The sequence below is a fragment of the Urocampus carinirostris genome, chromosome 15 (genome assembly GCF_059441175.1).
Source record: "Urocampus carinirostris isolate Australia breed hairy pipefish chromosome 15, RoL_Ucar_1.0, whole genome shotgun sequence".
In the NCBI taxonomy this organism is placed as follows: Eukaryota; Metazoa; Chordata; class Actinopteri; order Syngnathiformes; family Syngnathidae; genus Urocampus; species Urocampus carinirostris.
In genome coordinates this window covers 28,002,452-28,025,987 of record NC_142363.1, presented here as the reverse complement: position 1 = coordinate 28,025,987, position 23,536 = coordinate 28,002,452, and the positions used below count along the sequence as shown (strand labels likewise).

Below are 23,536 nucleotides of genomic sequence, written 5' to 3'. Positions count from 1 at the left end.
TCCAGATCTCTCGGGTCTTTTGTCGATGTTGACTCAAACTATGGAATTGGGTTTCTGATTTTTATCCTTCGGGCTTCCATCGTTTCTCTTCTTCAGCTCTATTCCAAGCTACGACAACCTGATGAATCCTTACACACTGTCACTTTAAGAAACGACGGAATCCTAATCAAGACACGTTTCAATGACAAAGAATTGTATTCCAAATAAAATGTTGCAATACTGTCACCAAGTGGCGTTTTTTAGGTATTGCTGGAATGTGTGAAAAATACTGTAAGTGAAGTCCATTTATCTAAATTATTTAAGACTGTTTATAATTACAATTCTGTTACAATGGAGTTTTTGCTGAAATGTTGTCTACTCATTTATTGTCAATAAAATATTCTTTTTGAATGGCTTTTTTTACTCCCTTCAATAAAAAAAAATGTAATACAGTGTAAGCCCCCGACGCACATATTGGGTTATTTGGTAACTCGAATGCACTATTAAAACAAGAATTATAGCACTTGATACACAAAGCCTACAATAATAGTTTTAAAAACATACTTTAGTTATTCATTGTCTGTTTTCGTGTGGGAGAAGAAAACGATTGCTTTCTAATTATATTAGCAACAAGCTAGGCTAACTTAAGGAGATAAAACAGCCACAACTGTTTACTTTTGCCTCCATATATATATATATATTATTTATATCCTTCATATATTTATTTTTAAAGGGAAAAAAATAGAACAATTGCTTTTTTAAGGAAGTGATTACCTTTCTCATAAACTAATTTTCCCCTAATATATATATATATATATATTAGGGGAAAATTAGTGGGTGCGGCTTATAATCATATATATATACATTTCAATTCTTAATTTATTTTGGGGTGGGAGAAAACATAAAACAATTGTTTTCTAAGGTATCAAATTAATGTAAGAAAGAAGTAAATAGTCGTGACTGAATATTTACACTTTTGGGGCAAAAATATTGATTTTCCAACATAATTATCTAATTTTCGATTTAATAAGTTTGCATATGATTTTTTCATTTAACCTTGTGAAAAAAGTATTTTAGGGTGTTTTATTTTACTTTTATTGATATAATAGAACCTTCTCGAAACCAGTCTAGCCGTTGCACGATGATGAAGAAATTAATATATACTGTGTATTTTATAATGCATTTTAAATGTGTTTACAAAAAATGTGAGTAAAGCATATTTTCTAAATAAATATGTATTGATTTTTAATTTCATCGACCTCTACATGTATTGTTTTGTTGTAGAGAGAAAGTGAAACAGAAATAAGAGAGAGAGAGAGAGAGAGAAAAAAGAAAAATAGAAAGAAAAAAAGAGGGCAATAAGGAGATAGAAAGTGAGAAAAAAAGAAAGAGGGAGAAAGATGGAAAGAAAGAGAAATAGAGAGCAAGAGGGAGGGAGAAAGAAATAGCAAAAGGAAAAGAGAAAGAGAGGAAGAAAGAAAAATAAAGAAAGAGAAGGGAAGAGAGAAACATAAAAAGAGTGAAAGAGTGTGAGAAGAGAGAAATAGAAAAAAGACACCGCGAGAAAGAAAGATAGAGATAAAGAGGGAGAGAGACAGAAAGAAGAGAGAAAGAGTGAGGAATACAGAAAGAAAAGGGAGAGAATTTCCTCATACTGAGGTTTTGAGTTTTCCCATGCCCTCGTGCAGGTTTTAGATCAGGGAATGGTGTTTTAATAGTCTGTAGTCTGTGCAGCCCTTTGAGACTAAGGGCGTAACAAATAAACATGACTTGTTGGATTGGCCAGCAATAATCGATATTAAAATAAAGAATTCTAATACAGTACACAAATGGAACAAAACATGCCATGAAGTACTTTTAGAAATCATACAGTTGTATTAAAATACTCTAGTTTTATCTGACATTGCCTTTATTATACATACATCGAAATCCATATTCTGAAGTCTCTAAACATAATGTTTTTTTCTCCTTGGAATATTTACATTTTGTGTCACATGATGAGTTCACACCAGGATGAGCTGTACAAAATCGTTCACGATATAAAAGGTTGGCGTGTTACTCCGTAAATAAAGTAACTTCCAAGTGCGATAAAGTGACCAAAATGGAGACGTCATCGGGTCTTTTGTGTGTACTGTACTACCGTCTCATGACGCTTTGTCCAAGAGGAAAACGTTGCTGTTATAGTGAAGGAAGCGGTAGAGCTGCTCTGCCCTCGCTCTACTCATGCCGGCTTCACGCTCCAGACTTTCCACTGAGCTGCAAAAAAAAAAAGAAAAAAAAGAGAAAAATCGTTTTATTATTGTTTTGTATGTGAATATAGAAAAATAGCCTGGTCTACTACACTGCATGATTATCATGATTTTTATCCTTTGGGCTTCCATCGTTCCTCTTCTTCAGCTCTATTCCAAGCTACAACAACCTCTAGTGGTGAATACTTACACACTGTCACTTTAAGAAACGACGGAAACATAATCAAGATGATTATCCGATTTTCCTGATTTTAGGTATACATGTTATCAGGCGGCAGCACGGCGGCGCAGTGGTTAGCGCATGTGCGGCACAGTTCATGTCTTGGGAACCTCCTGCGTGGGTTCAAATCCAGCCCCAGACTTCCTGTGCGGAGTTTGTATGTTCTCCCTGTGCTTGCGTGGGTTTCCGCCGGGCACTCCGGTTTCCTCCCACATTCCAAAGACATGCATTTCAGGTGAAGTGGCCGGTCCAAATCGTCCCTAGGTGTGAATGAGCGAGTGAGTTGTCTGTCCCAGTGTGCCCTGCGATTGGCTGGCAACCAGTTCAGGGTGTCCCCTGCCCACTGCCCGATGATTGCTGGGATGGGCTCCAGCACCCCCGCGACCCTACTGAGGATAAGCGGTGTAGCTAATGAGATGAGATGTTATCAGGCAGCATGGCGGTAGAGTGGTTAGCGCGTGTGCGGCGCAGTTCTGAGGTCATGAGATTGAACCTCCTGTGTGGAGTTTGCAGGTTCTCCCCATGTTTGCATGGATTTCCTCCGGGCACCCCGGTTTCCTCCCACATTCCAAAAACATGCATTTCAGGTTAATTGGCTGGTCCAAATTTCTCCCCTGCCTGAGGATGGCTGGGATGGGCTCCAGCACCCCCGCGACCCTATCGAGGAGAAGCGGTGCAGATAGATGGATGGATGGATGTTCTAATCAGGGTTTGTTCACCTTTTTCAAGGCAAATTTCAAGCACTTTTTATGGACTTCCAAAGCCAATTTTCCAATTTCTCCAGTACCGTTAATCTTGCGTGTGCACGTATCATGACATAACATTTTTAGATATGGAGTAAATCGCAAATATATTTGTGGATCTGAACAATACGTGCGTAAATATATCTGAGAAAAATCTCTCCGCATATAAGTGATTGGTAAAATGACAGTAATTTGTAGCTTACATTTTTACTAGCAGGAAATTCTTCCCTTTACAGTGGAACCTCGGTTTTCCAACGCCTCTCAGTTCGGACAAATCGGTGTTCGACCAAAAATTTCGAGAAATTCTTGCTCCGCTGTTGGGTCAAAAAATCGGAGTTCGAACGCCGGTACGCTAGGGTGCTGAGCGGAGTACGGGTGTTTTAGCCCCAAATTATGCCTCCGAAGAAGGTCGGTGAACGCAGGACAGGTGAAAAAAGACAAGTTGTTCGTCCAACTATTGCCTTTAAGAAAGACATAATAGCTAAATATGAAAGAGGTGTACAAATTTCCGATCTTGCTAGTGAATACAGCATGGCTAAATCTACGATCAATACGATAGTAAAGAATAAGGCGGCTGTGAAATCGAGTGATGCGGCTAAGGAAGTTAGCGCTATAAGTAAGCAACTGCCGCAAGTTTTGGAAGAGGTTGAAAAACTTTTGATGATTTTTCTCTCCCCACCGTCCACCACAAAGGTAAGAAATCTTATTCATAATCCTTTTTTTATTTTTACACGTTCATGTTGGCGTAATCTTTCGTACGGAAGATTACGCTAACGCGAACGTACGATTAGCCTGGGTTAGCTTCATGTTTACGTTCATGGTAAACATTCAGGGTGTTGGAAGGGATTAAAACGATTTTACATTACTTTTAATGGGAAAAACGATTTCGGTGATTGAACAAATCGGTTTTCGAACAGGGTTCTGGAACGGATTATGGTCGAGAACCGAGGTTCCACTGTATTATTTTTCACTGGGAAACACGACCTTAATTTTTTGCAAGGCCCGTAATAAATGCCAATAATTGATGAGTAATCCTTGCCCATAAACACAGTTCATAGTGATCTGTTTAGGTGTAGCATGCGCCTGTCCTCTTGGGCACGACCCATAGGGGGCGATGACACGTCATGGGACAATGCCGTACAGACTAATGCGAGCTGCCGTTTTTCACAAGGGAAGATGAAATGGAAGGGCAAAGTGAAGCCAGCAGAGCAACATTTTCAAGCATTTACAAGCACCCCTCAAATTCCAGAGCTTTTCATTCCTTGAAAACACAAGATTATAAATCGAGCATTTTCAAAGATTGGAGACACGAACAAGCTACTGAAAAACTTATAAATACTAAATATCTTGTTATAGGCTCTTTTTTATTTTAGAATATAAATTGTGATGTAATATTTTGCAGTGACCGATGCTATACTTATTGTGCATCCCTAGATGAAACATATTGATTTTTATATTTTTTGTAATACAATTTACACAGTGGATTTCTGAGTCCGTAAATTCCGGACTATAAGCCGCTACTTTTCCCCCCAAACCTTCAACCCTGCGGCTTATTCAGTGATGCGGCCAATTGATGTAATTTTTCTAACAGCCGCCAGCGGCGCTCGAGTACAAAAGGTAAGATTTAGACCGGTGGGATATATGCGCCGAGGAAGACTGCAATTTCTTAGCTTGTGCACAAATTAAATTAGCGTAGACATTTCCTTATCATGCCAATTGCATTAAGAAAGGCACATGACGTAGCTTTCAGGCTAAAAGCAAACGAGCAGTCCGATAAAGAAGGAAACAGAGCTATTGCACGAAAACTTTACATTGCGAGCGTGTTGCTAGCGTGTTTTTGAATAAGGGAGCGTGGGACGACGTCTATAAGACAAAGTCTCCTTCACATACTGGGGAAAACGACTTTGATGACGTCAGTTATAAGGAGAAGGATGAGGACGGTTTACCGTGATTACTACAAGAACGGTATGATTTTTTAACCGAGCCGTTTACTGTGTTGCAAGCGTGTTGCTAGTAGCGTTTTGCTACCCTTCACAGGCACGGTTTGGGATGAAAGTTATAATATTATAATTAAAGCTTTGAAAACTCTCTCGGTGTACCGTCTTTCTTTGTAAATATGTGTAACCGATGTATGATATGTATTTGCACCTGTATATTTTTGTAATGTATTTATTTGAGACACTTATTCTGATATGTTTTGCGAATTAAAAAATAGGGGCGGAGCAAACGCGGGCTGACGGGAAGTGGGGTAAAGGTGAGTGAGACCTGTTGTCGCGGCGGACAATAGTGGATATATATTTTTTTCCACCCTTACTTTTTTTCCTTGGATTAGTTTCAACGGGTACCCGGACTCTGCAGGTCTGCATCAAACCTTAAGTATCGGTATCATTTTCTGTTCATTTTGCCGGCTGTAGTTTTTGGACTGTGTACTCTATATTCAGTTACAATCGCGGGATTCAAAGCCGGGTTGGGGCTAATTTTGTGATTGTGTTACATGTTTTATTGTGGGCGCATGCGGCTTATATACAGGTGCAGCTTGTGTAAGTACAAAATCGGTTTTCCTCTTAAAATATGGTGGGTGCGGCTTAGAATCAGGTGCGCTCTATAGTCCGGAATTTACGGTAAGAATCATACCTGTTCACTAGCTGGGCGAGTGATCCAAAGCGGCGGCTCATGTTGAGGGCATGTATGTAGTTGACGGCGGGCAAGCTCAAATAAAACTGCATGGCTAACTGCCGGTGTTGAGCGCCGTTTTCCGACGAGGGCGGCGCAAAAACGTGCCCTTTGCACTGTTCCAGTTGCGCCAACTCCACCAGCAGGGCGGCGCTCTTTTCAGGCCCGTCGCTCCACAGCATCCGCACGCCGCTCCGCACTAGCGCTACCAAGCTAGCGTCGTAGCACCGAGTGCGCTGAAAGGGTCGGGACGCCTCACCTGACTTGCTTCTGTCTTTTTCCACGATTAAACAGACGCGATCAAACCTCTCCTGGGTGTTGCTGACTTTTTCGGCCAATCTCTTGCGGTTTTGCGGCGTGGCCAGATCCGATTGGCTGAGCCGCTCTACAGCCATGCGGGAGCTGACAACGAAGTAGCCGCCGTCTAGAGAGCAAACGTGGACGTTAGCGCCGTGATGCTGTCGTAAACTGCTCACGAGTTCCACGCCGCTGCTCAGGCAACGGCTGTCCACAAGGATGCAGATCGGATTATCCGCGGTAGAATGACTCGCTCCGACAGAATCCAAGATGGTGGGTTGAGTCCCCTGGAAAAACCATAAGGAATTGATATCACCCTAAAAAAACGGAGGTTTCATAATGTTGTTTTTTTTAATTGGACAAATTAAAAAGGAAAATCCCACAAAACATCCATCCATCCATCCATTAACTGCACCGCTTATCCTCAGTAGGGTCGCGGGGGTGCTGGAGCCCATCCCAGCCATCTCCGGGCAGTGGGCAGGGGACACCCTGAACTGGTTGCCAGCCAATCGCAGGGCACACAGGGACAGACAACTCACTCGCACATTCACACCTAGGGACAATTTTGACAGGCCAATGAACCTGACATGCATGTTTTTGGAATGTGGGAGGAAACTGGAGTGCCGGAGGAAACCCACACAAGCACGGGGAGAACATGCAAACTTCCCACAAAACAATCAATCACAAATTAATTACCGCCAATTCCAAGCGTACTTGATTGCAAATTCACGGAAGAAACCCAACCTTGTTTTTGTACAAGCTGCACTGGATTTTAAGCAGCACACTTCAAGTTGGGGTGCGTCAAAAGAGAAATAGTTTCTCCTGTAAGTATTTATAAACAATGCCCAACCAAGTTCAAAGAGCCCTTATGCTTTTTTTTTTAATCCATTTGGCCAATCTTAATTATCTTACTCTTATCAGAATTGTTTGGGGCGGAACACATTGGGTTTCAGGAATTGGGAGTGGGAGGAGTGCTGGAGTCCTCCTCGTCCCCGCAGAAATTTGTATTCCTTTTTTTTGTCATTGGAGCATGAAAATGATGAAAGTAAGAAAAGGCCTGCTTCTCGTAAACCGAAACCCTAAAAAAGATTTTTATAGATATATGAAAAAAAAATGCATGTACCGTAAATTCCGGACTATAAGCCGCTACTTTTTCCCCAAACTTTCAACCCTGCGGCTTATTCAGTGATGCGGCCAATTCATGTAATTTTTCTAACGGCCGCCAGCGGCGCTCGAGTACCAAAGGTAAGATTTAGACTGCAACTTCTTAGCTTGTGCAAAAATTAAATTAGCGTAGACATATCCTCATCATGCAAATTGCAAAAAGAAAGGCACATGACGCAACTTTCAAACTAAACGCAATCGAGCAGTGCGACATAGAAGGAAACAAAGCTACCGCACGTAAATTTTACTTTGCGAGCGTGATGCTTGCGTGTTTTTGAATAAGGGGGTGTGGGACGACGTCTATATGACATAGTCTCTTTCCCATATTGGGGAAGACGACTTTGATGACGTCAGTTATAGGGAGGAAGATGGGGATGGTTTATCGTCCTTACTACAAGTACGGTATGTTTTTTTAACTGAGCTGTTTACTGTGTTGCGAGCGTGTTGCTAGTAGCGTTTTGCTACCCTTCACAGGCACGGTTTGGGATGAAAGTTATAATATTATTATTATTAAAGCTTTAAAAACTCTCTCGGTGTACCGTCTTTCTTTGTAAATATGTGTAACCATGTATCATATGTATTTGCAACTGTATATTTTTGTAATGTATTTATTTTAGAAACTTATTCTGATGTTTTGCACGAGCAAATGAGAAAGAGGGGGCAGGACAAAGGCGGGCTGACGGGAAGTGGAGTAAAGGTGAGACGTGTTGGTGGACGCGGCCGACAATAGTGGATATATATTTTTCCCATCCTTACCTTTGGAAATATACACTTTTTTCCTTGGATTACTTTCAACGGGCACCCGGACTCTGCAGGTCTGCATTAAATGTTGAGTACATAGGTATAATTTTCCGTTCATCATGCCGCCTGTATTTTTTGACCTGTATCGGGTATGGGTTAATTTCGTGTTTGTATTGCGTTTTCTCAAAGTGGGCGCATGCGGCTGTATGTACGAAATCGGTTTGCCTCCCGAAATGTGGTGGGTGCGGCTTATAATCAGGTGCGCTCTACAGTCCGGAATTTACGGTACTTGTACGCGCATCATGAACAAGCTGCAATCATGACTTTAATAGAGTACCAAGTTTCAAATCACCCACTTCACCTTCAAACAGCCATAAAGTGAACTCATTCGCGTCCATTTCATACATTTCGAAAAAAATCAACGGGGGGAACGTCGAGTACAAAAAAGTAACACATTGTGCCACGATGAAGACACTTGTTTGTGGACTGTGTCAGCAGCTGGTAATCTTAATCAACTCGTGCAGCACTCAATAGTAATGAAATTGGCATTACATTTACGCAGGAGTGCGACAAAAACATTCTCAAAACAAAACTAAATGTACTGTACCGACTCGGAAACCCGTGTAATCACAACAGACTGCTGAGCAATGTGACTAAAATTGACCTCCCCCATCCTTTGCACACATGACAAAGGGAGAGAGGGGACCAAGTATTACTACTACACAATAAAAAAAGCCAGATAAAAACACTGCATGCAAATTAAGAAGAAAAAGGGAGGAGCCAAACAAATTCAATAACTGCCTAATTCTCCTAGTGGTTGAAAGGAAAGAAAAAAACTCAAATAATGAAAAAAGGGGAGGAGCCAAACAACATAGGTGCCCCGATACGTGCCCGTCGTATAATAAAGCACGGAGTAAATTAGACACAAATGAGTCATCCATACGGAACAGAGAAGAAAACGATCTCCAATACTGAAAATAATGCTTTGAATCTTTCTTACAAGTAGTGTTGGCTGATTGAAAATTTTAATGTGGCAGGAGGTGACTAATATGGTACAGTGGCTTGCGAAACTATTTGACCCCATTGAACTTTGTGACTTTTTGCCACATGTCACGGACTTCAAAGATCAAGATATAAAACTGTAATTTCTTGTGAAACATCAACAATGAGTGGGGCACAATCATGAAGTGGAACACACTTTATTGGATATTTTGGGTGTGCAAAATTATTCAGCCCCATTGAGTTAATACTTTGTAGCGCCACCTTTTGCTGAGATTACAGCTGCAAATCGCTCGGGGTATGTCTCTATCAGTTTTGCACATCGAGAATCTGATATTTTTGCCCATTCCTCCTTGCAAAACAGCTCAAGCTCAGTGAGGTTGGCTGGAACTGCAGTTTTCAGTTCTTTCCACAGATTCTCAATTGGATTGAGGTCTGGACTTTGACTTGGGGGCGGCAGTAGCTCAGGAGGTAGAGCGATCGTCTTGGGATCAAGGGATCCCAGTTCGAATCCCGGCTCGTCCGTGTTACATATCGAAGTGTCCTTGGGTAAGACACTAAACCCCTAATATCCCCAATAAGCAGGTTAGCATCTTACATGGCTGCAATACAAGGCCGCTATTGGGAAATGTGGAGCACATTGTAAAGCGCTTTGGGAAGTCATTGACTTGAAAAGCGCTGTATAAATGCAGATCATTTCAGATCATTTCACTTGGCCATTCTAACACCTTGAATTTTTTTGGGTGAACCATTTCATTGAAGCTTTTGCTTTATGCTTTGGATCATTGTCTTGTTGGAAGACAAATCTCCGTCCCAGTCTCAGGTCTTCTTCCAGAATGGTCCTGTATCTGGCTCCATCCATCTTCCCATCAATCTTCCCTGTCCCTGCTGAAGAAAAGCAGGCCCAAACCATGATGCTGCCGCCACGATGTTTGACTGTGGGGATGGTGTGTTGAGGACGATGAGCTGTGCTGCTTTTACGCCAAACATAACGTCTCGCAATGTTGCCAAAAAGTTGGATTTTGGTCTCGTCAGACCGGAGCACCTTCTTCCACATGTTTGGTGTGTCTCCCAGGTGGCTTGTGGTAACACCTTTTATGGATATCTTTAAGAAAGTTCTTCCTTCTTGCCACTCTTCCATAAAGGCCAGATTTGAGCAGTATACGTCTGATTGCTGTCCTATAGTCAGATTTTCCCACCTCAGCTGTAGACCTCTGCAGTTCATCCAGAGAGATCATGCGTCTCTGATTATTTTTCTCCTTGTATTAGCTGAAAGTTTAGGGGGGCAGCCCGATCTTGGTCGATTTGCAGTGGACTGATACTTCTTCCATTTCAATATTATTGCTCGCACAGTGCTCCTTGGGATGTTTAAAGCTTGGGAAATCTTTTTTGATCCAAATCCAGCTTTAAACTTCTCCACAACAGTATCTCGGAACTGCCTGGTGTGTTACTCGTTTTTTGTGATGCTCTCTGCGCTTTAAACAGACCCCTGAGACTATCACAGTGCAGGTGCATTTATACAGAGACTTGATTACACACAGGTAGATTCCATTTATCATCTTTAGTCATTTAGATCAACATTGAATCATTCCAAGATCCTCACTGAACTTCTGGACAGAGTTTGCTGCACTGAAAGTAAAGGGGCTGAATCATTTTGCACACCTACTGTTTCGTTTTTTATTTGTTAAAAAAAGTTTAAAATATCGAATAAACTGTCTTCCACTTCATGATTGTGTCCCACTTATTGTTGATGCTTCCCAAGAAATTACAGTTTTATATCTTGATGTTAAAGGTCTGAAATGTGGCAAAAGGTCACAAAGTCCAAGGGGGCCAAATAGTTTTACAAGCCACTGTACATTTTTTTTCATCAGGACAAAAACTCTGACGTCATATTAGGCTGTGATCAGTCCATAAACTGTCAGCCTGATTGTCTCGTTATGTATAATTATTTTTCCTATCTATTACCGTCATGTGCACAAGGGATGGGAAAGCTAAAGATCAGTCACCCTCAGCATGTGTACAGGCTGTTGTGATTGTACGGGCTTCTGTATTTTAGTCAGTACAGTATATTGAGTTTTGCTTTGAAAATAGTAAAATAGTAGTGATAATTTAGTAAATATTGAGTTCTGTGCTAGTTCATTAAAATTGCTTGTTTTTTTTTGGTTTTCCTAATGTATAGTTCCTTATCAAGAATAGCCAAAAGAGGATACTTGATACCTTTGAATTAGACATATACATTAAACCACACAACCTACATTGCATATTACCGAATTTTATTGCAATATGTATTCTGTGTAGCACTATTTAGATATTCTCTATAACACGCTACAGTGGGCATTTGCACGTCACACTGGGTATTTGTATATTGTATTCTTTTTGCTTTATTATTGTACTGTTCTCAGCTCAGGGATGCTGTTGGAAATGTGAATTTCCCTTCGGGGATGAATAAAGTATCAATCTATATATCTATCTATATTGTATTGCTACTCCCCCATCACTGATTACACATTACAAAATTCCCCTATCAATTGAATCCCACTAACTATACCACTTGAGTATAAGTTGAGTATAAGTAAAAGTTGATTTATAGTCAAAAAATATGGGAGAAACAATATATACCTGAGGTCGATCACTGGATGATTCAGACCTTTCAAAATCCAGCTGGTCAGAAATGGCATGTTCGATTTCTATCCTCTGGCGACTCCTGGTGGATTCAACATGCATTACATGAGTGGTTCACAGTGGAGGTGTTTTTCATTTTACTTCATTATCAGGTCGAGATTTTCAATAACAAAGACGCAATATTCTGATTGGCTTAAATAAAAACTAATAAGACCGATCACTGATATGCATTAATATATTCAATAGGGGTTTTATTCTCAATTTAATCTAATTTTACAGTGTCTGTCTCATTTCTTCAGCTCTTACCTCTCCTTTTGTTGTTCTTCCTCCAGAGACTTTGAAGTGATGGTCGCAGACTTTTCTCTTGGCTTTGGGAATTTCAAAACATCTGCCCCTTCTTCTTCCTCGCTGGAATCTACCAATCGGAGAACACGTCCCCGCTTGCTCTTGGGTTTCACCGTTTCGGCCCTGACTTTGTGCAGAAAGACACGACGTCTCGTTGCATATTGTCTCCTCCCATCTACGTAGGAATCCTCCGGCATGAGTTCCACAGCTTCTTCTGAAAGCTCTTCTTTCTCCTCTTCTTCATCGCTTCCAACCACAAAACTATCTTCTTTGTAGGTTTCATCCTGCTCGGGCACCTGGCAATGAAAGTAGAGGCCAATAATGTGTTTTAAAGTCCCAGTGTGTGTTATATGTCAACCCCTTGTACAGGGGTTGTGAACCTATGGCTCAAAAGCACATTTGGCTCCAAAATAAGATAGGAATAGCGCAAGAATTGTGTACAAAATGGGCGAACACGGTACCGACAGAGGGATCGGTCCGTTATATATATATATATATATATATATATATATTATATATATATATATATCGGAATGTTAAGGGGTTAAGGTACCGTGTAATAATAAAATTCTGTGTAACGCCTTTCTTTCTAAATATCTCATGTTTCAATGTGGGCACATGCGGCTAATGGTAAGGTGCGGCTTATGTATGTACAAAATGTTTTTTCCTTTAAAATGTACTGGGTGCGGCTTATAATCAGGTGCGCTCTATGGTCAGAATTTTACGGTAAGTATTTAAATGTTGGCACTTCAATGCTTCATTTTCCATTTCATAGATTATGTTTACATTTATTCATTTTTCTTCTGTGGGACGGAAGTAAGAATTTTTTTTAATAACAAAACTAAACCTAGCTTAACTCATTGACTGCATGTTCAGTTCCTTATTAGCCAGCCAAGGTAAGTGGTGGGTTGATGTCAAAATCCCTCAACGGCACTAAATTCTGAACTGATTTTCGAAGTCTTTAATTATCAAAGGCAATGACTTAAAGACAGAAGATTTTGATTAATTGTTTACACAACTAAACCACCCTCATTAAATGCAAAAAAGGTTTATTGACGTCCAAAGCCGTCAATGGCACCAAATACAGGAAAGATTTTCAACGTTTTTAGTTGACATTGGTAGTGAATGAGTTAATAAGCCTGACAAGCCTTTTATGGTGTACCACCCTAAAGTTTAATAATAAACAATTACTCAAATAGTCCTCAAGGTCCATGTACCTGCGAGAAGATATCTACGTTGTGATGGTTTTTGTAGGACATTTTGAACCTCCCGGGTACGGCTGGGCTTCTCACAGACTTGAGATAAATTCCGCGCATTTCAGAATCTAACGGAGAAAGGGATGAGGGTCAAAGCGGATTAAAGAAAAAAAACATAAATACAAATAAATAAAACAAATCGGTACTTAAAATTCATAGAGATATATTACATAGATATTTTTGGGCAACAAAAAGCATTTGGATAGAACAAACTACAATCAAAAATATAGAAAAAACAATGTATGATCACAATGGAATAACTACGTGAAATGTCTCATATTTCTTACATAGATTTTAAATGAAGAAAGTTATGTGCAAATAAATATTGAGAAAATAAATAAGTAAAATAATTAAACATTGCATAAAATTCAGATCAATATGCTATTGTCGATTAATTTTATGCATTTATAAGGATTTAGAATTTTTAAAAAAAAGTGTATTTACTCCCTTTTCAAATCTAATCATTCAGCTTCAGGTACTTCGATTTAAATTGTTTTTTTCTTGTGGGTAATCAAACTACGGATTGCATGCCATATCAGGCCCGCAAGATGAAGCTGAGAAAAGCATAAGAAAAAAGATGAGTTGTTTCTAGTAAAACAATGACCTGCAGTTTTTAATATGTCCACTGGTTGTCGCCAAAGAATGCAATAAGACACTTCTGAAGTAGCCCTAATGCATTGTTTTTCATGGCAAATGATCAAACTTGGTGTTTGAAAAGAGAGATATTTCAATGCTATTACTCTTAATTAAAGTTTTTATTTGTAAATGAATACAATTCTCTTACATACACTTCTAACCAGTGCTAACTTTGCAGTCGCTCAAACAGTGACTGTAGCTTCAACCAGGAGAAGATGTCATCAGGTGGTGTCCAACTGTCACTGGGCGTTTCGAACCTAAACCACAATGCCCTCAAGTTGGCGGGCTGGCAGTGATGGCCAGTCACTGCCCATCTTCTCCTGGTCGCCAGCTAAACTCCTCTCTTCTACTCCAGAGCCAGCAAGAGGCTCTCTCCGCGGCTTCCCCCACCCTATGGGCAGCTGCCTTCCTCTCCCCTTCCACTTATTCCCAGAGCTGTTAATGTGTCCCATACAGACTGTGCTGGGAAGCCCCTGCACCCGACCTCCACTGGGAATAGCCAGGTCTGCCACCCCTTGTCCCCGCACTGTTGGACCAGTTCTTGATATTTGGCGTTTTTCCTTTCATGGGCTTCGCTGCATCCATCTTCCCACGGTACAATTAGCTCAATCAGGATGATCTTCTGACCAAATCACGATGTCTGGCTTTAAGGAAGTTTGGACTACCTGGGGAAAGTGTAATTTCCTTCCCAGGTCTTCCCTCGTCTGCCATGCTGGTGCTGTTTGCAGGATGCTCTTCTTGGAGGATGCTGGTTTCTCCCCTTCCCTGACGAACAGGATGGATTGTACTGGACTAGGTTGAGGTTGGTGCTTCTTCCGCCTTTCTTGCTCCAAGATGTAAGCCAGTGCACCGAGGACCTTGTTGTGGCGCCAGCGGTATCTGCCCTGGCTAAGAGTAGTATGGCATCCTGCCAGTATATGCTCCAGTGTCCCTTCCCATTTTACATGTATGTTAAAACCAATTGGATGAAATTGTCCCTTTAAAAGTAGGCAATAAAGCACAACTTGAGCAGGTAAATGTAAACGGGAAAAAATGGTATGGCTTATCTATTTCCCTCATTGCTAAGGTATCGGATTTGAGACTATTGGCATATGAAAAAAAGAAGAAGCTTTTTTTCTCTGTTTTTTGCCCATGTGCAAAGTTTTTTCAAAACAATGCAGCAGACGCCTCAAAAGGTTTGCTGACTCCCTGCCTTAAAGGATCTGGATGATGAGAAAAAATTATGATGATTAATTTTCATTTTCTGAAGCTGTAATACTTGTACTACCATTCAGTCCCTGAGACAAAAGCGAGTTGTCCACTACGAAGCCCCCCAGAGAGCGGTTTTGCTCTTCTCCGTCGTCCTCATCAGATGAAATCTCCACTCCGTCCTCGCCCTCCGACAACACCGCTTCCTGGTCCAGGAACTCGCGTCCCTTTCGACATTTTTTAATCTTGTCAAGAAAAAAAAACGTCAGAGATGCGTTGATGAAAAACATGGCATTTGCGTCATGTCATGGAAATGCGATAACACCTTTGTGCTGATCTTTTGGAGCGGCTGTGTGGCTTTTCTGGATGCGGGCGCACACTCGGGGAGGAAGTCGTCTTCCTCGTTTAATTGCTACGATGAGGGAAAGGTCAGTTTGTATGTGAGGTTAAGGCAGAGGACGCCTCACCGTGTTTAATGCTGCCCCACGTTTCCTCCTAACCACTGGCGAGTCTGCATCGGAGAGAACTGACTGGAAGAGGAAAAAAAGACTAAGTAAAAAGTAGATATTCATGATAAATATCAGTCCAATAGTTATATGATGTGACCATCGTCTTCCCAATAGAAAAAAAGACTCACTGATAAGTCACTTAACGGCACCAAATTCAGGAAAGATTTTCAACGTTTTTAGTTGACATTGGTAGTGAATGAGTTAATAAGCCTGACAAGCCTTTTATGGTGTACCACCCTAAAGTTTAATAATAAACAATTACTCAAATAGTCCTCAAGGTCCATGTACCTGCGAGAAGATATCTACGTTGTGATTGCGGTTTAGGGACCAGAATCCCTCGTAATATGCAAAAATGTACAAAGTAGCACCCACATTTTTAACATGTGTTCAGCCGGCCCCTGCTAACAGTAAGAGTCGACGGGGGGTAATGGATCACGGCCAGAAAAGTGCTGTTTAGGAGGAAAGAATGGAGAAAAAAAAGGTACCACAAATGACACATATCAGCACTCTTGTCCCCAGCTCTCAGCAATGGTCTACTGGGGATAACGGATCAGGTGATGTTCATTTTAGGTTAAGAACAGAAAAAAGAGCCACAGCGCAAGAGATAAATTTGCTCTCTTAATCCTTGCTCTAAGCAATAGTTGACTGAGGATAATGGATCATGGTCGGTTGTGAACTAATCATTTTAGGCGGTAAGAATGGAAGAGCTGCTGAGCATGAGACAAACACACTGCTCCTGTTATTAGCAATAGTCGACCAGGGATAATCCATTATGGCCAAAACAATGCAGGTACATTTTTGGGGCAGGCTTCAGAGGCCCAAACAAAAAAAAAGGCTCTGCCGGCCCCTGCTTTAAGCAATAGAAGACTACGGAAAATGGATCACGGCTACACAGGTGATGTTCATTTCAGACAAAAAGAACGGAAAAAAAGATGCCCCACGTCTGACACAAATTTGATTTCTTGCATAATGGATTGCAGCCAGAACAGTGAAGTTAATTTTTAGCAAACCACAATAGCGCACTTCAACAGCCTGAAAAAAATCCACTCTGCTGGTCCCTGCTCTGAGAAATAGTTGACCAAAGATCATGGATTATGCCAAAAAGTACAGTTCATTTTAAGCAAAAAGAACAGCCAATGGAGTCCCTATGCATGACACAAATATGCTCCCTCAGCCTCCACTCAAGCAACAGTTGATTGGGGATAATGAACTGTGGTCAGAACAGTGCAGGTTATTTTAGACAGGCCACAGGCCCAGACCTCTCAACAACAGTTGACTGAGGGTAATGGATCGCTGCTAGAACTGTGCTTTCATTTTAGGCAGGCCAAAACGGCATGCCTCTCGACAGAAGCGCGTTCGGGTGCTGCTTGCAGCAATATGAGATTAAGAATAATGGATCAATGGTGCACAGGTGCAGTTGATTTTAGAAGAAAATAATGACAAAAAATATAGTTACCAGGCCCAACATAGTGTAATCTGCTTGTCCCTGCCCACAGTCATATTGGATCAGGGATAATGGATTGCGGCTGAACAAACGCAGTCCACTTTAGGATGAACAGAAAGGACAAAAAGATGCGCCAGGCGGCCCAAAAAAATTTCACTCTGCCGGTCCCTGTTCGCAGCAATCTGCGATCAGGGATAATGGATCGCACAAAATTTGTCAACCCGAGATGCACGGAGGCCGTGAATTTCAAAGTGCAAAGTAGCGAGGGATTAAACTTTCGATTCACCACGGCGCTATCCTGGTTTCCACAGCAACTAGATGTCCCTCAACTCCTCACTGTGGGATCTGGTTCATTGCCCCTTATATAAACAGCATTTCTATTGATGGACTGAAAATCCATTCTTACCGCTGCCTCCGGAGATGACAAAGGGTTGACCTTGTTGCCGTGTCTCCTCTTAAAGCCGACCACGTCATCGTCGCTGTCCACTGAAAGGAAACGTAAGAACGGAAACGTAAGAAAGGAAACCTTCCATAATCAAAACTTTTAAACTAAACAAAATCGACTCTTCAATTGCCGCAATCATTTAACAAAAAGGATTGTCCGCTATTACCCTGGCCTGGAAAAAGAAATGTTTTTGGATGGATGTTTTTGAGCACTAAAGGAAAAGTAAGCACCGAGGCAATAGCTCCGTGTGTCTCTTAGTAGTTCAAAAAATAAACAGCTACAGCCACTGGAATAGAATGAGAAAATAACCAGAAACGTGATAATACTTTTATATGTCTCAATATTTGTAGATTTTCTCCCCAAATAAAATAAATGTAAAAAATACATAAAGCTAGCAGGATTGACAAATTCTTCTAATAAAGTTATTATTATTTTAAATATTATATATATATATATATATATATATACACACATTATATACATACACATATACACATTATATATATATATATATATATATATATATATATATATATATATATCTCATCTCATTAGCCGTACCGCTTATCCTCATTAGGGTCGCGGGGGGGCTGGAGCCCATCCCAGCCATCTCCGGGCAGTGGGCAGGGGACACCCTGAACTGGTTGCCAGCCAATCGCAGGGCACACGGGGACAGACAACTCACTCGCTCAGTCACACCTGCGGACGATTTTAACCAGCCAATTCACCTGAAATGCATGTTTTTGGAAAGTGGGAGGAAACCGGAGTGCCCGGAGGAAACCCACGCAAGCACGGGGAGAACATACAAACTCCGCACAGGAAGTCTGGAGCTGGATTTGAACCCACGCAGGAGGTTCCCATGACATGAACTGTGCCGCACAAGCGCTAACCACTGCGCCGCCGTGCTTCCCATTTGTATATATATATATATAAATATATATATATATATATATATATATATATAAATTACTTTCAAAAACCAAAGTAAAATTGAAATATAAGCTAAATTAAAACTATTAGATATATTTTTATTAAGTATTAGAAATCTATTAATAACATATATATTATATTATGGTCAGCACGGCGGCGCAGTGGTTAGCGCGTGAGCGGCACAGTTCTGAGTTCGTGAGATCAAACCTCCTGTGTGGAGTTTGCATGTTCTCCCCGTGCTTGCGTGGGTTTCCTCCCACAATCCAAAAACATGCATGTCAGGTTAATCATCCGGTTCAAATTGTCCCTAAGTGTGAATGAGTGAGTTGTCTGTCTCTCTGTGCCCTGCGATTGGCTGGCAACCGTTTCAGGGTGCCCCCTGCCCACTGCCCGAGGATGGCTGGGATGGGCTCCAGCACCCCCGCGACCCTACTGAGGATAAGCGGGGCAGATAATGGATGGATGTTATATTAGATATAAATCACTGTGACTCTTACAAATTATAACAATTTTTGGAGTTTTGCTAAATGTTTTTCGATATTTTTTTTCAAAGTAAAATTCCTCCAAAAATACATACAATAGCATTGATATTAAGAATGGTAAATGGTCTGCAATTATATAGTGCTTTTCAAGTCAATGAAGACCTCCCAAAGCGCTTTACAATGTGCTTCACACTTACCCATTTACACACACACACTCACACACCAATAAGGAGTCAGCCATGCAAGGCGCCTACCTGCTCATTGGGGGCATTAGGGATTCAGTGTCTTACCCAAGGACACTTTGACATATAACACGGAGGAGCTGGGAATCGAACCTGCGAACTCTTGAACCCATGACGAGCGCTCTACCTATATCATAATATTTTTAAGGCATTATCAGTATTAAGCATTAGTTATTTTTACTTATCCATCTTTGTTATATTGTAAACAAATAACCATGACTAACAAAAATAATCATAATAATCTTGCTTATTTTGCTGTTTTATATATATATATATATATATATATATATATATATATATATTTTCAAAGTAAAATTTGAAAAAGTAATACACAAAATGAGCAAATTTAACACTATTATTGTTGAGTTATTAGGGATTTTGTATATATATATATATATATATATATATATATATATATATATATATATATATATATATATATATACGTGTGTGTGTATAATTATATTTGATATATGCAAATCACCACTAATCTTAGTAGTTGAGTGTTCCTATAAAATAGTAACAATATACTGTATTCATTCGTGTATAAAGCACACTCTTATATAAAGCGCACCCCTAATTTTTTATTAAAATCGGTATAACGTTTTATTTAACTTTTTTTAAGTTCAGACTTTATGGTTGGATGCGGCGGGAATTGAACCTGGGTCGTGAAAGCCCCTAATCCTAACCACGGCATTTCACATGTTACAGTGACAATAAATTATTTTTCATTCTTCTAAGCACTGAAAGTGACAAATTTATTTCCATTGTAAAGCGTGAAATGTTCAACCAAATCTCTGGTACTGTGACTAAAGATAGTGTGATCATGAGATAAAACCTAATGCTTTTTAGTCTGTCATCTGTATACACCGTAAAGTAAAAATGTCCTATGGGCAGAATCGCCATATCCCAGGGGACAACTGCCATGCCAGTGGTAAGGATTCGGGGCTCTCACTGACGCGTCCCAGGTTCGATTCCCGTTGCATCCAATGTTCTGCGATTGTGGACAGTAAAGTTTTTTTAGTTGATCAACGAGTAAAACCTCGTGTATAATGCGCAAACAATCTGAGTTCTTTTCGAGGTAAAAAAAACAAAACCTTGATGAACGTCAGGATCGGACACCAAGGTGCCCACTTCAGACTTCGGGCTGGCCTGCTGTCGTCTTCTTTTCAGTGAACTGAGAGAAAGGCGAACAGCGGACATTGGGGACGCCGTGGATGTTGACGGTGATGCTGGGTGAGTACTAGTCTGACCAAACGGTATCTTTGGTGTGGAGAACTTTGAAGGAGCAGTGGGCCTGAAGAAGGATGTGGACAAAGTGGATGCAAAGGGCTGGACAGTCGCATTGGACGCTATGTCTTCGTCCTCCTCGGAGTCCTCCATGGAAAAGCCGAGATCAAAATTGACAGGAAAGTCCAACCTGTCGCTGGCTTTTTCAGACAACCTCTGGGGCTGTTCCACTTCCGTTTTGCATACATCTGAGAGGTCCAAGGTTTGTTTGACGCTATTAGGGTTGTTTTCCTCATTGGGGGGTGTCTTGGGTGTGGCAACAGTTTCTGGGGTGTGGACATCTGGGATAGTCATCTGCAAGAAGACTTCGTCATCGTCAAAGAGTTCAATGCTTTCATTTGCTATTATATGTTCTGTTTCTTTGACTGAACCAACATCTAACTTGTGGTCTTCATCATCAAATAACTTGTCCCACATTTTGCTGCTGACAGACTGACGGACAGGTTCTCCAGTTTCTGAATTCACTTCAGGGCCAGAATTACTAATCTCATTTTCTTCAAGGTCATCTTCTTCATCCAAGGTGAAATTGACATGGAAGGGCTGAGGAACATCAGGGATAGTCGGTCTCATTGAGTCTGGAGTGATTGTGTCTAGTTCCTTAACTGGAGGCGGAGATCGAGACAGTAGCTCAGACACGTGAGCCAAGATGCTTTCCAGTTTCTCATCCCTTCCTGGGATACTAGAAACGGCAGGGCTGGAATCCCATTTAGGGAGGTAGAACATAGCCTGAAGTTCAACATCATCTTGCTCCTCGTTCGCAGGGGAATCGGTTTTCAACATATCGCTATTGCTAACATCAGGTTCGGCAAGGTGATCACAATCAGGCTTTGGTTGCTCAATTACAGGTTGAATTTTCTTTCCTTCCTTTTTCCTTCCCTGGAGTTGCAAACGAGCTATCGATTGCTCGATGGTTTTGCAGGAGGTGCTTTTCTTGATCTTTTTGAGACAGCTTCGGTTGTCGGTTTTATTAAGATGTGACAGTAGTTCCTTCTCGTAAGCGCAGTCGTCCTGCCGAGAAGAAAACATAAATACAATCAACTTCTGGACTTTTTAGCTGTGCTTACAATTCAAATGCTCTATTCCATCCATAAATCCATTATCTGCACCCCTTATCCACAGGAGGGTTGCGGGGGTTCTGGAGCCCATCCCATCTTCAGGCATTGGGCAGGGGACACAAAGACACACAACTCACTCGCTCATTCACACCTAGGGACAATTTAAACCGGCCAATTAATCTGACATGCATGTTTTTGGAATGTGGGAAGAAACCTGAGTGCCCAGGGGAAACCCACACAAGGCCGGAGAGAACATGCAAACCCTGTACAGGAGGGCTGGTAGCTGGATTTGAACCCGTGACCTCAGAACTGTGCTGCAGACAGCTGCCGTGTCTCCTAAATGTTTTATTGTCAAATATTTAATATGCAGTAGTCCACTGGGGAACAGCGACCCTGGCCTTAGGCATTTTCACTTTACGCTGTTATATTAGATGTTTTTTCAGCCCCACTTTATGGCATTACCCTCTCTATACAACATCAGCAATAAATTATTTCTAGTGTCCAGAACCTTGTAAAATTCAAATTTTGCAGCGTTCGTGCTTATGAAGAGTTAACGTCTCTAATATGCCCTTCTACATGTCATAAAACGCTGGTCTTCTATAGGTTTGCTTCATGCTATCATGCTAATATCGTTTTTGACTGAATTACCTCCCACATTTTCCCTCATTCAGTTCAGAATCTTGTGTGCTTTACAAGTTGGTGATGCAATACTGTATTTTCCGCACTGGATTTATTTACTATGACTCCTAAAGCTTGCAGTGATGCTAAAGGGGGAAGCAAAAACATGATCACATTGAAAAAGAAGCTTGCGATGATCAAACTTTTTTGAAGAAGGGACACAAATTTCAACCCTCACTAAGGAATTTGGCTGTAACCTCTCAACAATTGGAACAAACATTTAGAATAAGGAGGCGAGAAAAGCAAGGAAATCGTCTAATGACATGACAATCTTCGTTTTAAAAGCAGTTTTCATTTTAGTCGGCTGTGCATCCACCCAGTAAATCAACTGTACCACTTCAAAGCAAATGTAAATAAAATTCACCTAAGGATGTATATTTATTTATAAAGTTATCAAATCACATAATACACAAAAGTAATACTTACTATATATCATTCTTCTCTTACCTGAAATTTCAGGGGTTGATTATGAATTACCATAGGTTTGTATCCCCCTTTATTTGGCAAAATCACTTTGTGATCCCAACCTCAGAACTTATTCATGTTGTATCCTGGGTGTTTACTGTAGTTATCATACATTTACTCATTTATTAGTTTTACTGTGGGACTTTTGCCTGGTGACCACTTCGAGGGGCCTCCTCCTGTTAGGCCTGTTTTGGCAAGATGTTGAAGCGGTGACAACGGTTTAAATGTGTGGTGGGACCGACCGGAATAAGTTTAGCGCTTTATTGAGTTCTTTGCAATGTCTGTTTCGCAACGTTGCTTAAATGTACTTGTCAAGATGTGAATAATACGGTCCCGTTAAACATCGGTGAGGCTAAATTGTTGAATATGGGATGTTTGGACACGTTCTAAGGGATGGGCAGGGCACCTGTATGATGCGGCAGGGGTAAACCAGTGAAAGCTGTCAGGCCCTGCTGTTGAACAAAAGAGTGTGTTGTGTCACCCTGACCCGAGTGACAAGGCTGCTTTCTCGTGTCCCGTTTCATCTGAAGGGACGAAAGCATGACCAACTTGGGTGCTGAGGTGCTTAACTTGTTTGGGTGTTTGGACATTTGGGCATTTTTTTGTGTTTTTTTTGCAACTTTTTCCCTTTTTTAATTTTCTTTGTTTTTGTATGTGTTTGTCTTGCTGTCGGTCACCCCTCTCGAGGGATATGACCAGGGTAGGTAGGTAGGTAGATAGGTAGATAGAGGCTAAACTGTTGAATATATAAATGTGATGGAAACGGTCATAAAATGCTTAGAGAGGGGCAAAGCAAAGAGAGTGTAAGTGCTCGATGCTGTTTCTCCCGCATGCTCAAATCAAGCTTCAGTGTCTGTCGGCTCTGTTGTTCTGGATTGCACAAG

The 23,536-nt window shown here is 41.0% G+C and overlaps 1 protein-coding gene across 1 annotated transcript in view; it reads right to left on the bottom strand.

Annotated features, from left to right (window-relative positions):
* Positions 1 to 1,882: 1,882 nt before the first annotated feature.
* The window catches only part of fancm (FA complementation group M), an 85,599-nt gene continuing 63,945 nt past the window's right edge, over positions 1,883 to 23,536 (bottom strand). Inside the window, exons 14-23 of the mRNA XM_088354901.1 lie at positions 20,262 to 21,462; positions 17,472 to 17,551; positions 15,580 to 15,642; positions 15,438 to 15,524; positions 15,192 to 15,357; positions 13,250 to 13,356; positions 11,994 to 12,328; positions 11,685 to 11,769; positions 5,826 to 6,448; positions 1,883 to 2,235 (exon numbers count right to left, since the gene is read on the bottom strand). Coding sequence (XP_088211027.1) covers positions 2,124 to 2,235; positions 5,826 to 6,448; positions 11,685 to 11,769; positions 11,994 to 12,328; positions 13,250 to 13,356; positions 15,192 to 15,357; positions 15,438 to 15,524; positions 15,580 to 15,642; positions 17,472 to 17,551; positions 20,262 to 21,462 — 2,859 coding nt within the window. The 3' untranslated portion in view covers positions 1,883 to 2,123. The remainder of the gene's footprint in view (positions 2,236 to 5,825; positions 6,449 to 11,684; positions 11,770 to 11,993; positions 12,329 to 13,249; positions 13,357 to 15,191; positions 15,358 to 15,437; positions 15,525 to 15,579; positions 15,643 to 17,471; positions 17,552 to 20,261; positions 21,463 to 23,536) is intronic.